Source organism: Eucalyptus grandis, chromosome 1 (assembly GCF_016545825.1).
Source record: "Eucalyptus grandis isolate ANBG69807.140 chromosome 1, ASM1654582v1, whole genome shotgun sequence".
NCBI lineage: Eukaryota > Viridiplantae > Streptophyta > Magnoliopsida > Myrtales > Myrtaceae > Eucalyptus > Eucalyptus grandis.
Genome location: NC_052612.1, coordinates 5,411,995 through 5,427,486, shown reverse-complemented (window position 1 = coordinate 5,427,486; position 15,492 = coordinate 5,411,995). Strand labels below are relative to the sequence as shown.

Here is a 15,492-nt window from a genome sequence, read left to right as displayed (position 1 = left end):
AAGTGACAGAATGGGCTTAGGCTTCGCCCGGATGTTAGGGCCTTATCCAAAACCTTCATAAAAAAACTCTTGTTTAAATTCATGAAAAGCTCTGGGTCAGGTCACCTAATAGGCCTGTTCACAAGATATTCGCGATCTCGCCATAAGTCCATGTTCGATACGGAGATGCCATTCTAGAAAAATGTGCCTAATCTCTAAATGCCGAAAATGCAATAAAGAATGCGAATGCAAGATTATGCAATGTCGATATTTTTTTTTAGGGTCAAATTAGATCGTATTGACAAATTCAATTCCCAATTTTCTTATGAAATGCATGAATAGTTTACTAGAAAAAATTTAGCTGCTGACGCACAATATAACACATCAACATGATGAAAAGTTTTTGGATGATTCGGTGTTTATGAGCCCATTGCATTTGTTGATGAGTTATTTGGACCCCAAATGAGGCTCACGTGATTCAATGTCTAAGATTGAGTAGGCTCATGTGCATATATTAAAATAGATAATTTGATGTAATACAAACAACTTCAGATATGGAGATGTAGAGAGCGAAGACAATCATAATGTTGTGCATGACTCGAAGGAGTTACGTTAGGAAAGCATTGAGGCACTTAACATGCAATTGAGACCCTACTTGTTGCATTACATAAATTATCTACATTGTCACTATGTACTTAGATGGAGGTGGAGCATTGTACTATGCTTCAAATGCTAGTATTATTGGTTGTCTTAGTTTTATTATGGATAATACTAAGCTTGATCTATCACGTGTAGTCAGGAGAATAGATACGATTAATTTAGGTATACATCATGATGCTGTTAAGTGCATCCTCTTAGTTTTGTTGGAGAAGACAGACGTTGGGGTATGTTTCAGAGCATGCAATTCAGAATAACTGGGTTTGCTTACCTGAATTGCGTATGGATTGAAAAATGGTCGATTTCTAAGTAATTATGCCTTTGTTTATTGGAAGATTTCATTAAGAGATACAACAATTTCGCCCATGATTGAGGCAAAAAATACGCTGACAATGAAAGGAGCTGAAGCGGCGATATGGTCGAATGATTTGGTCGATGATGTTGGCATGGGACATCAGGTTGTGTGGTGTTTTGTGGAAGTTGAAGATATCATTATAGAATTGAGCACATTGGGGATCGACATTGCTGCGTAAAAAATAACATGTCGAGAAGTTGTGACTGTGAAGAAGCTTTTGCCAAGGTGAATCGGACATGTGGACCGAGTTATTCCTCTAAACAAGTATGAGTTCAGCTTGAACTTGATAGACATCTATGATAGTTGACCGCTCGTTGGATTGTTGGGAGGGTCGCCTTGAATGATGAGTATTATGACATGGCTACAAAGTTGAACTAAGCAAAGAATTATTCAATAATGTCTCGAATTTGAGCTTGTATAAATTTCAGTAGCGTAGGTCGTATTCTATATGACTAGGATCTTATCTCTAAGCAAATTTAGTGGTGCCCCAACTTTTGGTGATGGCTGATCTTGGATTAAAGACATAAAAAAAAAAAAAAAAAAGAAGAAAGTAAGGTTTCACAGTTTGAGTTGGCAAGTTACATAAGAATATACAAATTTTCACACTAGAGAAAACCGGAGGAGTGTTAGAGTTTTCTCTTTGAGTATTCTGAGTTAGAGCTTATGAGATAAAATTGCGTGTTTTGCTTACAATCGTGAAACACTTGAGCGACTTAATGATTATAAATTATGTGTTCTCTAGATTCATAGCGGGTTCTTTGGCGCCCAGCTATTCTCGCGGAGTTGGTTTTGACATTTGGACTAAAACATGTGAGTCCCTGATTTTTTTTTTTTTAAATTGTTTGTCGTTGATTTTCTGATATTTTATACCTTTTGCATTAGACAGCAGCGACGCTAGGCATGACGGATGCACGCGGCTTGGTGATGGTGGTTTGCATATGATCATCATGACTCGCGCTGTGAAGAAAGAAGACGGAGAAGAACGAAGGGAGAAGGAAAAAAAAATGAAGAAGAAAATAAGAAGGAAGATTCGTGGGGTGAAGAAGGAAGTGATGTGGAAAGAGGGAGAGAGTTGGATTTGTCCGTTGATGGAATGCGTACCCAACAATCCCGTGGAGAGGGGGGAAGAAATGTGGATGTAACAGGTCAAAGAAAGATCATATGTGAATTGAGATCTTTTGAGTTTTCTCAATTGAGATCTTCAGTTGAGGTCCACCTCCCTTAATTTCTTGCCTTCCGCACCTTTGTTGCGTTGACTGACTTGGTCATTTCTATATAGGACAAGGCGGCTCCCAAGTCTCCAGTCAAAAAGGGACCGTCATATCTTTATTTTCTGAAAATCTTTTTATATTGTGCATTCTCCACACATACTCAGCAATTCTTTACCAGTTTCTCTATGCCAAAGACAAAAAAAAGACCTGATCAATGCTCTCAGCTCCATGAATATGCATCCAACTGTTGCCACTCATTCTTGTTCTATTGGAAGCGATAACTAGCAATGCCATGCTGAGTAATCGGCATGTTTAGATTTAAAAAAAAAATCGGCATGCATCGCTTCATCCTAAGGACATTCTCTCTTTTTTTCCCATTAAGTTTTGGCTTTTTTGTTTCTTTTTAAGTTTTGGTTTTTTTTTTTTATGTCACACCCAGGTGTCCTCGAAATGTAAAAAGAAATACCTCGCCAATATTTTCTGCCACCCAAATTTGATGGAGCTAACATAAGTCGTCAATCACACTAATTTGAAAATTTTTAGAATTTAATTGTGATTTTTGTAAATTTTAGATCTTAATTGTACTTTAAGCAAATCTAGAACACCCACTAATCATGCTTTTGTCAGGAACAAGGTCATTTCTCATGTTTATTCGTAAATGAAATTTGGAGGATCGACGGAATAGAAGATAAACAAAACATTCCCATCACATAGCAATGATGAGACTTTACTCTGTATACAATATTGACCGCATGTTACCTAGGGAAAGAAGAGAACTCAATTTCTCTAATGAGAGTTTCCTTGAAGCGGGAAATGCATGTGTCATACGAGGAACAAATATCCATCTTCTCTAGCTGTGACGTTGCTGGGGCTTTTCGAAAAAAAAATGCGTACTTCATAAATAAAATTTCTAGTACTCTAATTTCAGCCGTCTATTTTGATTTTTATGTGTATTTCAATATTCGGCATACATTTATGATTATAATTAGATTTATATTTGCTTCCAAAGCAAGCATCCTCCTTTCACCTTTCTAAATTGTACGTTATAAATTATGGACATCACTAGCACATGAGTGATATCTATATTTGAAACCCAATAATTAGAAAGATAGTGATGTTACGAAATCGCACGTCGATTCTAGAAAAATAACGCTCGCAAACAATTCACCAGATAGAATATAGTAATAAAAGAGCAGAATCAGATGAACACGCTAGAAAATTTGTTATCGAAGTTCACCCAAACCTGGGCTACGTCTCCGCGCAGAGGCACTCTGCGAATCCACTAGACTTCGGAAAAAGTTGGAATACAACGACGATATTCTCTCAAGATCAGGGCACAAAGAGATTGAGAACTCTCATCAAGAAAACTCACTTTTTCTTCTCTCTTTTTCTTGCCTCTCTATTTCCTTTTTCAGCGTCTTGACGGCTAGGGTTTTGCCATCGCTAATATATAGGTACCACTTTTAACCTAAAAGGAAATCTAATAGAAAAGACAAAAAAAAAGCCCCTAAAAAAAATATTTGGCTTTATCTATAACAATCTCCCACTTGAAGACAAATATACCAAAGCACCAAGCAACTTTGCATCCATCTTCTTCAAAAAATAGTAGTTGAAAAACTTGTGCCTCTGCGATACTTCTCATCAATCAACATGGAGTAATACCAATAGTAGTAGTACAGAAAATATGCTTCTCTCTGTCTACTACCTTGGTCAACATGTCAGCTGGATTCTTTGAGCCATCAATCTTGTGTAGCTTTAATTCATTATCTTTCAATACTGACCTGATAAAGTGATAACGCTTCTTGATATGTCTAGTCCTTGAGTGATAAGCTGCATTCTTTGCTAAGTGCACTGCACTTTGAATATCACTCCACAAAGTGTCTTCGACTGGCTTTTTCAATGTAACTCCTCCATATAATCTTGTAACCACATGATTTCCTTGGAGGCTTCTGTAATCGCTACATATTCTGTCTCTGTTGTCGATAAAGCCACTACTTTTTGTAGTTGAGATACCCAACTCACTGCTGTACCTGCAATTGTAAAGATATATCCAGTGGTACTTTTACCACTATCTCGATCACCCGAATGATCTGCATCTACATAACCTTACAACTCTAGAGATGTACCACCATAACAAAGTGAGTAATTGGAAGTATCTGCTAGATATCTCAATATACATTTAACTACATTCCAATGCTCTCTACCTGGGTTCTGCATATATCGACTCACAACTCCCACTGCTTGTGCAATGTCTGGTCTCGTGCTCACCATGGCATACATCAAACTCCCTACTGCTGATGCATATGGAACTACCGCCATCTCATCTTTCAAAGCCTGAGTGCTTGGACACATATCCTTGGAAAGTTTGAAGTGGCTCGCTAGAGGAGTTGCAACCGGTTTTGCCTTGTCCATGTTAAATCTCTTTAACACCTTGTTCACATAGTCTTCCTGCGACAACCGTAATTTCTTATTTTTCCTGTCCCTGATGATTTTCATGTCTAAAATATTCTTGGCCTCTCCCAAGTCTTTCATAGCAAACTATGATGATAACATCTTCTTCACTTCTACGATTCTCCTCATATTGGAACTAGCTACCAGCATGTCATCCACATATAAAGATAGATACACAATGTCACCATCATCATATTTGCGAAAATAAACACAATGATCAGACTCACAGTGTGCAAATCCTTTTTCTTGCATGAAATCATCAAATTTTAAGTATCATTGCCGCGGATCTTGTTTCAAGCCATACAAGCTTTTTTTCAAGCGACATACCATGTGCTCCTTACCTTTGACTTCAAAACCCTTAGGTTGTGCCATGTATAATTCTTCATCTAAGTCACCATGTAAAAACGCTGTTTTACGTCTAACTACTCAAGATGAAGATCCTCCATTGCAACTATACTTAGCGAACTCTAATTGATGTCATTTTCACTACAGGTGAAAATATCTCGGAGTAGTCGATCCCTTCTTTTTGAGAAAAACCCTTGACTACAAGTCTCGCCTTGTATCTAATACTACCATATGCTTCATTCTTAACCCTATACACCCATTTGTTTAATAAAGCTTTTTTACCTGTGGGCAACTTGGTCAACTCCCAAGTTTTGTTCTGAAATAACAAGCTCATCTCGTCTTTCATAGCACACTCCCACCGCAAGTGAGACGTGTCCGCCTTTGCCTCATCGTAAGTCTCCGGTTCCCCCCGAATGCCATGTATAAGACATGGCTCAGAACAGTATTAGCTGATGGATCAAAAATTACCTTTGGCTTTCTCACACGTGTAGACCTTCTCAAGACAGGTACTTTAGGGTCATTCGTTTGCTCCGAATCACTGCGTTCTTCTTGAACTACCTCTTCACTGATAATAGGCTCATCTTGAACCTCTCTTTCAGGTGAACTTTGATCTACTGGAAACATCTTCACGGGCATTATGTCTAATTCAACATACTCTAGTTGTACTACCTTCTCATGCTCTGTCTCTGTCTGACGATTCTTGTACATCTTTTCTTCATGGAATACCACATTGCGACTGCGGATGACTTTGTTATTCTCATAATCTCAAAGTCTATAGCCATACTCGTCGCCACCGTATCCGATAAAAACGCACTGGGACTTAGCATCAAGCTTTTTCTATCCTCCTGTCAATCAAAGCATATGCAATACAACCAAACACCTTTAGATGTGAATAATTAATCTTCTTACCTTACCACTGCTCTTGTGGTATTTCTCTATCCAACGCACTAGATGGACTTCTGTTGATGAGATAAACAGCTGCATCAACTGTGGCAGCCCATAAGTGTAGCGGGAGACTCGCGTGTAGGCTCATGCATCTCGCACATTCTAAAATAGTCATGTTCATTCTTTCAGCTACACCGTTCTCTTGAGGAGTTCTAGGAACAGTCTTTAGCCCGTGTATGCCTTCTCGGCTCAAATAAACTGCAAATTCTTTACTTGTGTATTCACCACCATTATCGATTTCAAAGCTTTAATCGATAACCTATTTCTTTTTCTACCATGGTCTTCCACATCCTGAACATCCCGAATACTTCTGATTTTTCTTTAAGAGCATAGACCCAAGTCTTTCTTATTGCATCATCAATGAATGTGACAAAATATCTCTTACCACCATAAGAGAGTTCCTAAGCAGGTCCCCATACATCAGTACAAACCAACTCTAGCTTCTGGCCTTTATTTTGTCGCCCATTCAATTGAAAACTAACAGCCTTCTGTTTTCCATAAATGCAACTCTCACAAAAATCTAACTCAACTTTTTGCAAACCTGGGAGTAATTTTCTCGAGTGTAACTACTTTACACATTTTTCACCAAGATGTCCCAAACGATAATGCCAAAGAGTAGATAAATTACTTGTAGCCATTGTAGTTGCAACCATATCACTGATATTGTCTCCTTGGAGAAGGTAAAGTGTACCTATACGCTTTCCCTTTGCTACTACTCTTACCCCTGAGGTTATCTTCCACTCTTCGCAGCCAAAGGTTATTACCAAACCTTCTTGGTCAAGTTTACTAGTTGAAATCGGATTTTTCTCTAATTCCGGAATATGCCTAGTTTCACGCAAAACTAGACGTCCTCCACCTGAGATGTTCACAGTCACGGTTCCTTTTCCAACAATTGGACACATGTGGTCGTTTCCCACAACCACTTGTCCAAAATCTCCACTAGCATAATCATCAAGTATGTCTCTTTGCGAGGTGCAATGAAAAGAAGCGCTAGAATCAATAAACCATTTATCTCGTTGTCAAGTCAAACCCTGACAAACACAAGTTATCTAGCAAAGATTTATCGCTAACTACATTAGCACATTGATTCTCATCTTGTTGCTTCTTTTTGTAGGCTTCACACTGAAACCTCCGGTGTCCGGTTTTGTGACAAAACCAACACTCATCTTTTTGCAACCTGTCTCTTACCCCTTGATTGTGATCTGCCACGACCGCTGAAATTTCCTCTATTTTTACTTCTTCCACGGTTCTCCACTTTGCAAGTGCCGTTGAAGATGTAGATGCAGAAAAATTATCTCCACCTGAGACTTTCCTTCGCATCTCTTCATCCATGATACTACTCACAGCATCATCAAGAGTTAAATCATCATTCATGGTGCTCGAAATTCCCTGCACTATGGTATTGTAGCTTTCTGGAAGAGAACATAAAAATAATAAAGCTTGAAGCTTCATATCTAAATTTATACCTGCGGATTCCAATTGACCCGTGACCTGATTTGATGTGGATGGCTTCTCAAAAATATTCTTATCCATGGCTTCTTTTGCAGTTTTTGCTTTCGCGATGTGGTATCCTGTCTTTTTCGTCAACCCTAGACGAATCGCACCTAACGCCTTTCGATCAAGAATTTTCCATCCAGCTTCTACTGTCGGATCCACTTCCGCCATCTCGGATTTCCAATCCTCAAGTGGTGCATAGAGATCTTTCTGATAAAGATAATCCTCTATTTGTAGTTTCCACCATCCGAAATCCTCTCCATTGAACTTATCGATTCTGATTTTATCTTCTGCCATCCTGTTTGCTTTCAATCGAACGTCACCGAAAACCCTCGATGTTTTCGATTAGCCAACCCAGGCTCTGATACCAGTTGTTACGAAATCGCACGTCAATTCCAGAAAAATAACGCTCGCAAACAATTCACCAGACAGAATATAGTAATAAAATAGCAGAATCAGATGAACACGCCAAAAAATTTGTTATCAAAGTTCACCCAAACCTAGGCTACGTCTCCGCACAGAGGCACTCTGCGAACACTAGACTTCAGAAAAAGTTGGAATACAATGATGATCTTATCTCATGATCATGGCACAAAGAGATTGAGAACTCTCATCAAGAAAAACTCACTTTTTCTTCTCTCTTTTTCTTGCCTCTCTATTTCCTTTTCAGCGTCTTGACGGCTAGGGTTTTGCCATCGCTAATATATAGGTACCACTTTTAACTTAAAAGGAAATCTAATAGAAAAGACAAAAAAGCCCCTAAAAACAAATATTTGGCTTTATCTATAACAAGTGAGAGGAAAACATGACCCTTGTAATTACTCTTAAAATACCAAAAGCTTAATTGCAAAGATCAAATCGAACAAAAAAAGATATTATATAATCTGCAGGCCATATGGATGAAGACCAGGATATGGACCTCATAATGAAATTCACATAATCACCAGTTGATATGCTATTAATTCACTTGCCGCATCGTGCAAGCAATTATTTCTCCCTTGGGCCACAGACGTTCCATGACAACGAAAGCTCCACTTTCTTCACTTTGAATGGCTCTTGTCATTGCTTGACTTGGGCTTCTCAAGGGACGACTCCTACACGGATGCTTCATTTTCACTAGAAACTGCAGAGATGTTTCCTTCCTAACTAATGCGTGGTCCTCCACGCAAGTTGCTTTTCTTGACTTGACTTTGTGTTACTGGTTGACTTGGACATTATTGACCGATGGCCCCCAACTGATCTATTCTATTATATGTACCATTCCTTTATTGAGCCTCCACCACGATTACCAAGCTAAAACTTCCATTCCTGCGTTAAACAGTGGAGAGATGAGTAATTCTCTCGGCTCCGTATTGATGTACCATGTATATATGCTCATATTGCATGTTTTACTTCTAGGGACTAGTTGCGGTGCGAAGAAGAATCAGTTGTGTGCTGCTTCATCTTGCGGCGAGGTTCGTAACGTAAGCTATCCATTTCGTTTAAAAGGCGATCCGAGAGGTTGTGGCCTCTCTAAGTATGAGCTAGTTTGTGAAAATAATCGCACCGTTTTATATTTGTATGCCGGACGATATTATGTGAAGTCGATCTCTTATGATCGTTATGATGACAAAGATTTCTTCTCCGGTAAAATCACGGTAGTTGATGATGGATTGCAAAAGGGTAATTGCTCATCCTTTCCTCATTACTCATTGGCGCCCTCCAACTTCAGTTTTTATGATAAATATCATATGTATGATGATATACATGATATATATAGAAATAGTTTTATATCCCCGGTAGTAGCCTTTTTGAAGTGCCTACAATCTGTTAATTCTACTTCGTATGTCGAGACGAAACCATGCATTGAGGGATCATATTCTGCCGACACGTCTCCCAATATTTCCCAAATGAAGGGTTACTCATATGCTGCAAAACTACCTTATGTAACGGACATCAAGGACTCTTGCACCATAACCATGACGGCATTAGCATCAAGTGATACCTGGGGGAGGGAAGGGGATCGGTATAATCGTGTGAGCTTACCATACAAGGACCTCCACAACATGATGGCCAAAGGAGTCAATCTATTCTATATGCCACAATTTAATCCAGGAAGAAGATATCCATTTTGCTTCCTAGGTTTGAGATACCGAAGAATCGGACGGGAGTGGTGCAGTCCCTATTACGATTTCTCCTGTAAGCTGACTTTCCCTGAAGCTTTCCTTTCTTTCTTCTTCATCATCCTCACTACTAAGGGATGTTGTCAAAATTTACTGACAGATGTGACATGTTTCAATTGGATATTGTATTTCGTGAATAGAACAATTGCCACGTCACTTAAGTAAAGTGGTGAGATTTTTTAGTAGATTGTTGTGTATTGCTCCTTTTTATTTTACAACCATAAAGCTTTTCTGGACTCTATTCCATTACATTTGTTTGGGGGAAAATGTCTGATTTGATAGTAACTCGTATCCCGTGCCCGGCGGTTACTATTGCGTGGATGAATTAGTTGCCCGCATATTGGGTGATGTTTGTAAATTGGTACTGCGCGTGAGTTATGAATTCATGAATAATGTGATACATCTAGGGTTCCATGAGCGAATAAAACAAAGTTGACACGGAGTGCTATCTACTAAAGTGAAACTTATTCACCCTTCCTCAACTCTAGAATTCTTCACTTGCAACTTTAAATGAATAAAAGTCGTTGTATGAATTTATCTTTGACTTGGGATATTGCTTAAGGTGAATTATTATTGTGGGAAAAATACCAAGAAAGCCCTAAGCCTATTGCATTTATACTTATTCAGTTTTAAATCATTAAATTAGACAAATTGAGTTCTAAATTTTTTTCATAATTTGTCAATTGAGTTTATCCTACCAATTTATGCCGAAAATTGCTAACGTGGACGTCGGCTATCTTACATAACATTGCCAGCATTGCTGTGAATTTTTTTTTTTATATTTTTTATAATTTTTCTTTTATCTTTCCTTTCTTTCTTTTTTTTTCTTTCTTTTTCCACAAGCCATGGAAGAAAAAGAAAAAAGAAAGAAAGAAATTCTAAAAAATTCTAAAAAATTATTAAAAAATGTCAACGTTATACCAATCATGTCACGTAGGATGGTCGATTTCCATGTTAAAATTTTTTTATTAAATTTACTTGATGAACTTAATTGGTGAAACTTGAAAATGTTTAGGACTAAATCGGTCCATTTAAAGGTTTAAGACTGAATATGTATTAATGCAATAGGTTTATGACTTTTTTGGTACTTTTCCCTTGTTACTAGTAATGATAGATTTACTTATTCACTGATTGTTATTAATACTAATTAATTATTAACAGTAATCTCAAATGAATTCTCTTGCTTTTTACAGCCAATCCTACATGGAGTATCATAGGTGTTGTTGCGCGAGATGCAGCTTCAAACTTCGGCTTTGTCTTCGGTATGACTAATCCTTTTCACTTATGAAGATATCAAGCAGCAAAAAAGTGTATGTGTTAAAGTTTTATTACACTACGCTAATAAATGGCCAAATTTTTGTGCAGCCCACTTCTTGGCAGCAAAATTCATATTTGGAGCTCCGTGTGTGTTGATACTTCTAATCTATAGGTGGATGAGAAGGCATCAAGCGATCGACCCAAACATTGAAGAATTCTTACGAGCTCACAACAATTTTTTGCCCGTAAGGTATTCTTACTCAGATATTAAGAAGATCACAAAAAATTCAAACACAAGCTAGGTGAAGGGGGATATGGTTCCGTGTATAAAGGAATACTTAGAAGTGGCAATGAAGTTGCGATTAAGATTTTGAAATCAAAATCTGACGGCCAAGATTTTATAAGCGAAGTGGCCACAATTGGAAGGATCCACCACATTAATGTGGTGCAACTTGTTGGTTTTTGTTTTGATTACTCCAAACAAGCTCTTGTCTATGATTTCATGCCGAATGGATCTTTGGATAAACACATTTCCTATAAGGATGGTGATAATTCTCTTGATTATAAGAAAATGTATGAGATCTCTCTTGGCATAGCTAGAGGAATAGAGTATCTTCATCGGGGATGTGACATGCAAATTTTACACTTTGACATCAAGCCTCACAACATTCTTTTAGACCGAAGTTTCACTCCGAAAGTTTCTGACTTTGGACTTGCAAAACTTTATCCCACTGATCATAGCATAGTATCATTGACTACAGCAAGAGGAACCTTGGGATATATGGCACCCGAGCTATTCTATAAGGATATTGGTGGCATTTCTTATAAAGCTGATGTTTATAGTTTTGGGATGATGTTGATGGAAATGGCCGGTAGAAGGAGAAACCTAAATGCACATGCAGAACATTCAAGTCAAGTTTACTTCCCTTTGTGGGTTTATGATCAACTTGGCAAAGAAAATGAGGTTGGAACGGTAGGTGTCCTGAAAGAGGAAAAAGAAACAACAAGGAAGATGATAATCGTTGCTCTATGGTGTATACAATTGAGCCCTAACGATAGGCCATCGATGAAGAGAGTCCTAGATATGCTTGAAGGAGATATGGACAAATTACAATTGCCTCCAAAACCGCTTTTGTATCCAATGGAGACACTGATTGATGATGTTGATGATGAGATAGAACTTGAAACAGTCTCATCTTCGTCAAGTACTCCAATAATTTCTAACAACTACCAGTTTCAGCATCACAATGAGTTTATAAAGTCAGGTATTGTTTGATTGTTCCCCTCTTGCAAAAACTAGATGCAAGATAAAAATGTCACTGTTAACATATATCACAATTCACTATGTAATTTATGAAGTCGTTACATGATTTTTATATAGTACTAGTATTTTCTAGTAGACTCCCCATGGCCATATTTTGAAGGACATTAAAGTGTCGTATGGCATTGATTCTATTTTCGTTTAATGTGAATCTTCCTCGCATAACATAGTACGTTTTTCTTCGCGTCTCCTTCCCACCCAAACCTCTCACCCCGACCCTTGGATCCCCGCCTGATCACCCACCTCGCCAACAGCCACCTCCTCAAGCAATCTACAACTTCGAACATGTCTTAGAGGAAAAACATAATAGGCCCACTATTCTTCCTTTTCGATGAATGGAATGAGCATTTTGTGTGATCAGAAGTGGAGGATGTTGAGTAAGACAATTTAAATTTTTAGGGGTTGACTAAGATAATCATGAGATTATAGGGGCCCGAGTGGAATGAGCCCAGAGTGTTGATCAGGATAGGTGATTTATTTGAATACGGCGACATTTTAACAATTAGCTAAGGTAGGTATTGCACGACCACTGTGCAATATTGGTATATTGAGTTGTCGAGATGGTTATCCACGGAGAAAAATGATAAGTAAAAAGGGACAAGGTTAGACGAGACTTTTGAATAGTTGATGTACAAGATGAATAACATGTGAAAAAAAAAATGAACTGGTATCGAACAAGATATTACGAACAAAGAGAAATGCCAAATTTTGGATTGCGACTAGTTTTGGTGATGATGACGTTTGACCGTCATACCAGCTTTGCCGGACATCTCGATGCAGGGAAGGGATGGGTTAAAAAAAATCATTATTTAAAACTTTATGAACAAAATGTTAGTATCATCAATATTAATATCTTTTTCCTTTTCGTTTTTACAATTTAACGAAGAGATGCTTATGAAATATTGGACTTGAAATAAAATAGAACATCAGATGCCATCACTCAAAAGGACTTTTATTCAATTTTGGGTATAATTACCATAATACGTCAAATCTAGAAACAGCATAGAAGTTTCTTTTCCAATTAATATGAAAGCAATCCATAAGCTAATCTGCCATCACGTTATGTTAGCTTGACTGCAAGTACAACAATTTCTACATAATTCCCTCTAATATAATAAAACCTTCGCCGGCCACATATACTACTTTTTTTCGCTTGCAACAAATCTGTCTTACATCTATATGCTGATTAATATTATGTGAAATCGATTTCTTATGATCTCTTATTAAACAAACTCCTACAAAGATGGTTAAATGGCAGTTGATGATGAGCCGCATGTCACATATGAAGAAGAAGAGCGACTCCTTTCCTTGATCACTATGTTTTAATTAATTACGGGTTTAATTAAAATTGAGCATGTAATGTCACGCACGTCGCATTTTGCACAGGTGGAACTTGGATCGGATAAAGACAAGATACCTAAGTATGCGGTGTTGACTAAGCAAAGAACTAACAAGGGATTGACGAGACAACCATGAAATTATAGAAGGCAAGTTGGAATTAGCCACCAAAAGTAGAGATCATCATGATAAGGGATTTGAATGGGGAATAAAGGTTACCATTACTAACACTGTATTTTTTATGACTATTTTACAATAATTGTGTATTAAATTATTAATATGCTTGTTGATAGAGGAAAATGATGAGTAAATAACAAGGTTAGACATGATCAATACCGAATAGTTTAATTTTGAACTCTGAAAACAAGAAGATACTAGAATTAAGTTTTTAAATGAATGTAGGTTTAACTGAATATATTAATAGACTTAGACTTGGCTACCTCTCGACAATCTTCCTATGAAGATATTTGGCTTTTGTTGTACACTCCCTCCACTCATAAACCTGTTTTCTTCCTTTTGCACAATTGAATTGTTTAGTCCTTTCTTACTATGTTTGGTGTTTGGAGAACGTATTCCCTGGGTTCACTCTATGAAAATTCTAACTAATCCAATAAATCACATTTTAACGAAATCACTATCTTTCTTTCTTTACGAGTTTCTACAGGATGGGAAACATGCGAGAAAATAGACAATTGAGACTGTCCGCCATTCTCACTGAACTTTAATTTTATTCACTTGACGCTATGATGTTCATATCACTTTCGATTAATCACTTTAATCGTAATCTAGCCAATTTCCTAATGTCATACCAAGTTAAGATTGCACTTGGTCGAATTCAGTTTGAAGGACATTTATATGCTACTTCATAGTAAGTCAAAGTGCAATATATTCTGAAATGGATAGCAGATTATATGCAGTTCTTCATTGCAATTACAGTCATGTCTAACATCGGATTGAATGGATAGCAAATGATATGCAGTACTTTTTATTGCAATACGAGCGACACAAACAGATGTTTCATATATGCTAATCTATTTGGAATACTCTTTGCAGCTCGTTGTAGCGCAACAACATTCATACTCTAAGCTCCATGCGTGTTCATAATCTTAATCTATAAATGCATGAAAAGACATCTAGTAATGGACGGCAACATCATAGAATTTCTATAAGCTCATAACAACCTTTTGCCTATAACATACTCTTACTCAGATATTCAAATAATCATAAAAAATTTCAAGCACAAGTTAGGTGAAGAATAAATGATTCTGTATATAGAAAAATACTTAGAAGTGGCAATGAAGTTGTTACTACAACTTTGAATAAATCAAAATCTATCAGCCAAGATTTCATGAGTGAAGTCACGAGGAAGGATCCAGAAGTTCATGTGGTGCATCTTGTTGATTTTTGCTTCCTTCCTAATCAATGTGAAAGCTATCCATAAATTAATTTACCACCGTGTTATGTGAGCTTGGTTGCATGTACAATGATCTCCGCGTAATTTCCACTGATGGAACCTTTGATTGGTCCCTACAAGTTACTTTTCTTGACTCGACTTTGTCTTGTTGATTTGGAAATTTCAATGACAGATGACCCGCAACTGATCTTTTGATCATATACAGTCCGTCAGAGGGGAGCCTTCACCACAATTACCAAAGCTAAAACCTCCATTCTTGCATCGAGCAGTGGAGAAATGATTAATTCTCTTGGCTCCATATATTTGTATCATGTGTTTCTGTTCATCTTGCACGTTCTACTATTAGGGACAAGTTGTGGTATGAAGAAGAATTATTTATGTGCCACTTCCTCTTATGGTGAGATTTCTAATATAAATTATCTTTCTCGGTTGAAAGGCAATCCCAAAACTGCGGCCATTCTAAATATGAGCTCACTTGTGAAAATAACCGCATTGTTTTCTATGTACATGCTGGTAGATATTATGTGAAGTCAATCTATTACAACTTTTATGGCGACAAAGTT

The 15,492-nt window shown here is 37.4% G+C and overlaps 1 protein-coding gene across 1 annotated transcript; it reads left to right on the top strand.

The window, feature by feature from the left end:
* Positions 1-11,000: 11,000 nt before the first annotated feature.
* Positions 11,001-12,234, top strand: LOC104429750 (rust resistance kinase Lr10). Its single transcript, XM_039309174.1, has one exon. The coding sequence runs from the start codon at positions 11,359-11,361 to the stop codon at positions 12,130-12,132; it is 774 nt and encodes a 257-aa protein (XP_039165108.1). The 5' UTR covers positions 11,001-11,358; the 3' UTR covers positions 12,133-12,234.
* The last annotated feature ends 3,258 nt before the right edge of the window (positions 12,235-15,492 follow it).